The sequence below is a fragment of the Lycium barbarum genome, chromosome 6, assembly GCF_019175385.1.
Source record: "Lycium barbarum isolate Lr01 chromosome 6, ASM1917538v2, whole genome shotgun sequence".
Taxonomy (NCBI): Eukaryota; Viridiplantae; Streptophyta; class Magnoliopsida; order Solanales; family Solanaceae; genus Lycium; species Lycium barbarum.
The window spans coordinates 106,985,026-106,991,939 of record NC_083342.1 but is presented as its reverse complement, the minus strand read 5'-3'; the positions used below and the strand labels follow the sequence as shown (position 1 = coordinate 106,991,939).

The 6,914-nt window shown below is 34.0% G+C and overlaps 1 protein-coding gene across 1 annotated transcript; it reads left to right on the top strand.

Annotated features, from left to right (window-relative positions):
• The first annotated feature begins 1,580 nt into the window (after positions 1–1,580).
• Positions 1,581–6,230, top strand: LOC132645286 (perakine reductase-like). Its single transcript, XM_060362193.1, has 7 exons — positions 1,581–1,736; positions 2,746–2,916; positions 3,997–4,200; positions 4,378–4,550; positions 4,850–4,946; positions 5,076–5,229; positions 5,876–6,230. Exons 1-7 carry the CDS (start codon positions 1,683–1,685, stop codon positions 6,055–6,057), a joined length of 1,035 nt encoding a protein of 344 aa, XP_060218176.1. The 5' UTR covers positions 1,581–1,682; the 3' UTR covers positions 6,058–6,230.
• Positions 6,231–6,914: the final 684 nt, after the last annotated feature.

Sequence of the window (6,914 nt, the reverse complement as noted above, 5' to 3'; positions counted from 1 at the left end):
TTTTTATTGCTCGCTGTTATTTAGTATGGGGCCCACCCTTTTTTTAAGGGACAACAGACGACGAAGCATGACCCATGCTTTATATAGTTTTTTTTTATTTTTTTTTATTTTTTATATTGCTTGGTGTTGTTTAGTATGGGGCCCACCCTTTTGGACATTATTAGTTTGCACTATTTTTATGCATATAATATATATATATATATATATATATATATATATATATATATATATATATACACTATGTTCAAAACACGATTGATATAACATTATAATTTGTGCTCCGTATCTAAAACTTTATTATAATAGTGTTTGCTACGAATACAAAGTCTGCACTTTTTTTTTTTACATTGTTTATTTTTTTAATATGGGATTCACTTTTTTTTTTTTTTTTTTATATATATTGCTTGATTTTGTCAATATGGGATACTATGTAGGACTGTTCACAGTTTTGGTTAAAACCAAAACCAAACCGAAAATTTAACCAAACCGAATAAAATAACCGACATTTGGTTTAGTTTGGTTTGGTTTGGTTTTAAATTTGAAAAACCGATAATATTTGGTTTGGTTATGGTTATAGTAAAAATAACCGAACCAAACCGATAATTATATACATAAAATTTATAATTATTTATATGTATAATATTAACTTTTCATAAATAATTAAAGATATTTTATACCTTTTAATTATTAATTTAATTTTGATCTACTTATTTTTAAGGCTCATGTCTTAAAAGAATATGTCTAATAATTCAAGCCCAACTCTAATAAGTCGTAAGCATAAAGGTTGTTTGTATTTTGAAACCTCTGTTTGACTTATTCTTTTGAATCTAAACTGCGTTGCAAGTTTGGTCCACCTGATTTGCCAACAGCGTGTCTTTCCCTCAATATACAGCAAAGTTCACCCTTGTGGGCCATGAGGAAAAAAAAGCTTCATAAGAAATTTGAAGAATGTAGAGAGAGAATATTTGAATTGTCACGGCTAGTCATAAACCGAAAAACCGAACCAAACCGACAATAACCAAACCGGTGGTTATTATTTTACTTGATTTGGTTATGGTTTTAGACATTTAAAAACCGACTAAATTGGTTTGATTATGGTTTTAACCAATAACCGACCCAAACCGAACCATGAACACCCCTAATATTATGTTCAAAACACGATTAATATAATATTGTAGTTTGTGCTCCGTATTAAAAACTTTATTATATTAGTGTTTGCTACGAATACGCACGTGACAATGAATCCATCATTATTGACTTAATGAGATACTTTGGAAATTACATGAATATTGTTTGATTTTTTAATATAGGGTGCACTTTTTTTTTGACATTATTAATTTGCACTATTTTTTTAATATTAGTTGTTGTTTAATATATATGGGACCCACAATTTTTTTTTTATTAAATTGGAACGGATATATATATATATATATATGTTAGAATTATGGGGCCCACATTTTTTTTTTTAATATTAGTTGTTATTTTTAATATAAATGGGGCTCACAATTTTTTTTTTTTTAATTAAATTGGAACGGACTGCGATCCTGGCAGCCCAACCGGCTCTTCTTAATAGTAGAAGAAATATATATATCTACATAGAATGAGTACAAATTTACTCAATCTACTACGGCCCCCCTAAAAAAAGAAGAAAACACTAAAAGGGAGTTTTTTCCAGTCGAGCAATGGGGGACGCAGTTGATATGCCTAGAGTAAAGTTGGGAAGCCAAGGACTTGAGGTAAAACTTCAACCCCTATATCATTCTTTCTTTCCACAATTCGGGTGTTTCTGTATTGGAAATAAGAGACTACTTTTATTGCTTCTGGTTTTTACACATTGGTGGTGTTTTTAATTTGTGGAATTCTCAAGGAGATGAAAAAGTACTTTATTCTGTACATTATTTTGTCATTGCATTGATCCCTAGTATGAGTATATATTTTTTGGAAGATATGATGGACTTTTTCCGATAACATATCTACTGAGAGCTCTTAACAGTTGCTATCTTAATTGGTCCAAGTCAGTGGTGCAGCTAGAAATTCTAACTACACTAAAAGCTTTCTTAATAGAAAGTGGATTCAACAAGTTATATATATAGTTTTTTTTTTTACCTATATATGCAGTACAATTTTCCAAGGAAGGTGATTCAATTGGACCCCTTTTGAAGAGAATATACCAAATTGGTGACGGACGAGAACCTTGGCTCTGCTAGGTCAATCCTCCCCCCCTTTGAGCTAGCTTTTGGGGTGTGAGTTAGGCCCAAGACCTAATTTGACACCTTTCACCATAGATATCTCCGCTACTAGTCCAGGTGGATCAGAGGTGATGAATCCAAGATTTGAACATTATGGGTTTGAGCTCGATATTCTACCACAACCTATTTGATGTACTGGGCTCAGAATCTAAAATTTGTACTTTGATTTTTAACACATATACAGGGGTTCGAACCAAAGCTATTGGATTCTGAACCCTTCTGGCTGACTGATCTGTTGCTAGATTTGTTATTTACACGGAATTGCGACTGACTTACATTTTGGATCAGAAGCTAAATTTCATGAACTTATTTATGTGACTTTAATAGATAAATTTTACTCTGAATGAAGCAGGACGCTCTACCCTTTACGAAATGGATGCAGTAATTTGCTTTCTAGTTGTTAATTCTTTTTTGCGAGATTGTTTCTTTCCTAAGGTATTTGAATATGATTTTGGAGTAATGGTCATTGATAGCATGTTAAACCTTTGTTTTTTAGGTCTCCAAATTAGGTTTTGGTTGTATGGGGCTTACTGGAGTTTATAATACTCCTCTTCCCGAGGAGGAAGCGATTGCAATAATCAAGGAGGCTTTTAGTAAGGGAGTCACATTTTTTGACACAGCAGACGCTTATGGCATGGATCATTCGAATGAATACTTGGTCGGGAAGGTAAGTACAGATAATTGGTTTCTCACAAATCATGATCATCAAAAGATACATTTTCTTAGCAGAAACATCTGTTACACTTGGCATGGAATGTTGTATATATTAACAAAACTAAGAAAGTGGAGCACAATATGGTTTCTTTTTTTCAGGTTCCAGCTTGATGATTCTCAAATCATCTCAACATAATAAAGCAGTGAGCGTATAAGATATAATAAACTTGTGTATGCATCAATAATAAAGTTGATGTGTAAAACCACCATGTTGCAGGAGTATCAATACGGAAAAGAGAGAAGGGTGGAGGGGGCAGATGCATGAGTGGGAAATGTAGTTGAAATCTCCTCATCTTAACTAGGTTTAGTTTCCCATTATCTTATTGCAATCCTTGCTATTACGTGTTAGCCATTGCCAAGCCATTGCCCATTCAACTACAAAACTTTGTTTCCAAAGAAGCTATCACTTGTTGAGGCTATAGTATTACACTATCTGAAGTACACAATAAATTTGTAGTATGATAATACAGAGAAAACATTTTCTTTTCCTGAAAAATTCAATATGCCTTGTCTAAGTGGTGAACAGGTCTCCTCTGTAATTACAGTCTCTATGAGACACATATGAGGCTCTCTTTAGTATAACCTGGAAAAGGCTGGTCCAGCTATATGATGAAGTATTGCCATTTTTCACATGCTTCATCAGATAAATGTCCTATCAGACTACTGAATTTGTTTTGCTGTTCAGTATTTTAAGCACCAACTGGTTGCATATGGAAAAGAGAAGTTGCTACAAACTTGTTGCTAGAATAATTAACTGAGTCATATGTTCCACTATAGGATATATAGATTTGAAGAGTTCTGTATTTCCATCTAGCATATCTTAAGTTGGCAGAAAATGAAAATGGAAGGGAAGTGTTAATTCGTAAAAAATAAGTTTATAATGGCAATGTTGGACTGAATTCTGTTCTTCATGTTTGGCTCATGTACTATATGAGGTAATGGAATGCCAGAAGACCCACTACCATGGAGTTAAAATAGCTATTTGGTTTTTCTTAAGTAGTCCGTAACCCATCTAAGAATTTCATTGTTTCAGGCATTAAAGCAATCGCCTCGGGAAAAAATACAGCTTGCAACAAAGTTCGGTATTTATAAGATCGAACCAACTAAGCTTACAGTGAAAGGAACTCCGGAATATGTTCGTTCCTGCTGTGAAGCCAGCTTAAAGCACCTAGAAGTGGACTACATTGATCTCTACTATGTGCACCGTATAGACACAACAGTGCCCATTGAGGAAACAGTAAGTGCTCTACCTATTTATGGTTCAATTTTGGTCCCTTAGCCCGCATGATATTCATCTGCTTGGAGTGGGGGGTCTCCAACAATGCCTGCATTCCTAATCAAGAATGTCACTTTTATTTTTCCCCTGAAGCACTTCTGTCTCTATTATTCCTTATTGTAGTGATGTGTGTGACAGATGGGAGAACTTAAAAAATTAGTTGAAGAAGGTAAAATAAAGTATATTGGCCTGTCTGAAGCTCACCCAGAGACGATAAGGAGAGCACATGCAGTTCATCCTATCACTGCTGTACAGCAGGAGTATTCCCTATGGACGCGTGACATTGAGGATGACATAATTCCAGTTTGCAGGTTTCTCTATACTCCATTAAACATTTTGAAAAAGAAGAAAAGAACCTCGAAATCAAAAACAAGACTAACTGGACTTTCTACTAGTTAGTATAATTTGGAGTACTATCTAACTGGAAAAAGGGCACATTCCCGGGAGATATTTACTAATCATTTTTCTTGTTGTCCTTTTGTACGAGAATATATTATTTCTCCTCTCCCTATTAAAATTATGAACCACTAAATAGAAAGTTAATGGATAATGAGGCTGAGAAATTTTCAATATACTTTTCAGTACTCTCATTCTATCTTTATTCTACTAGGGAGCTTGGAATTGGGATTGTTCCATATGGCCCTGTTGGACGTGGGCTTTTTGCTGGAAAAGCGGTTGTTGAAAGCTTGCCCGCTAACAGCTTTTTGGTAAGAAAACAAACAGCTGTTTATCTTACTTCTAAATTCTTTCTACTTTTCATTATTATTAATGTATTTTTTCATTGAATCCCTTTTTCTGGCACTCTTATGAATCTGGATTCATTTACTCTCTATCAGACTACACACCCTAGGTTTACTGGAGAGAATTTTGAAAAGAACAAATCTATATACTTCCGTATGGAAGGAATAGCCAAGAAACATGGATGCTCTCCTGCTCAACTTGCTATTTCATGGGTCCTTCATCAAGGGGATGATATTGTACCTATTCCTGGTAAGAAATTCTTCTCGTAGCTACACTAATACAAAGATGATCCTAGAGTAGTTGTAAAGAAAGAAATGTGAAAACAGCTATAATAGGTAGGAAAAGCAAGGTTCTCTGCTAACTGACTATGTCATCAAAATGCTGAAGAAGTGAGAATTGTTTTTTCAGGATTTTGACTAGTGGAAACAGCCGAATGAGTAATTATGAATATAGGCGCATTAACGAAAATAGACTTTGTACAACATTTGAGAGGCTGAGAGGTGTAGCGGGGATATGTTCTTCATTAATCTTGACATGATTGATAACTAGCTGCTATTAAGTTTGGTAATGCCGTTTAATGTAGTATCGTCATTTATCCAGAGATAGACAAGCTTTATTGCATGAAAGCTTTGTGTATATACACTCCATTTCTCAATCTGCAAGACTAGCAGTAGCACTCACTTGACACTTTGTTAACCAGAAGATTTGTAGGTTGTAAGCCATTATAAAAGCTAAAAGACAAAAAAGAAGAGAAAGTTGCGCAATATTTCCGGTTTAAATTTTTCTGCCTCAAAAAATGGAGAGCATCAAGAAATCAGACGCCGTTACAAATTGTGCTTTGATTTCTTAAAGACACGACGTGTGAATACTGAGTCAGCCTCCTCTCTTATTATAGGTACAACCAAGATAAAAAATCTTCACGATAACATAGGTTCTGTGAGAGTAAAGCTCACAGAGGAAGATGTGAAGGAACTTTCTGATGCAGTGCCCATTGGTGAAGTGGCAGGGCAGAGAATTGGCGAGGCTCTTTATAAGACATCATATAAGTTTTCCATTACACCACCACCAACAAAGTGATCAATGCTGTGCTATTGCAAGTGCAGGCTTGACTCTTTTGCATATTGTTTATCGTTTTCCCTCTTAAATTTAGTGTCATATGATTCCTCTCTTTTTGTAATGCCACAGTTGCATAAAGATCTGTCTTCTTGAATTGCCATAGTTGAATAAAGGATATGTCTGCTTGTGTTTTATCTGAGGCAAAGTTGAGACTATATTAGCTACTCCATAGTTTTTTCTACCTGTGGAGTGATCGAACAGTGGACCCTATTATTAGGCCTAAGGCTTGACTTGGTCCATAAAGTATCAATTTGTGGCTTTGTGCTAACTGTATCAGTAGTGTGTGCAAAGGAAATATTGCTTTTAAAAAATGGAAGAAAGGGACAATACTTTTTCAGCAAAAAGGTGTAATCATTAAAAAAAAGATGAAGAAGGGATTTGGGCATATTTTAGGTGGAAATGAGATCTCTTGCTGTCTTACCATTTGAATAGAAGAAAATAGTTTTTTCAGATCTTTTATGTGTTTTTTTCATATTTCTTGTGTAAAAAATGAAGATATTTTGTAAAAGGGTCATAAAACTAAAAAAAAAATTGTAAAGGCCCAAAAACCCAATTGTCCCATTTTCAGATTACTATATAAACTGGATTTTGCAAGTTGAGATGGAAAAATATGTATAAAGCCTTCAGTTATTAAATAAAAATATATTAAGATTATTGGTATTTTGACAACATGTTCGTGTAAAAAGGAATTTAATAATCTAATTCTTAGTGTTAAATTTTTAAGAGTATTTCAATCTCTTTAACTAAAATATGTTGATTATGAAACACACCAATCACTTATTTTAGTTTTGTCACTTTTATCTAAATGCCTTATAGTT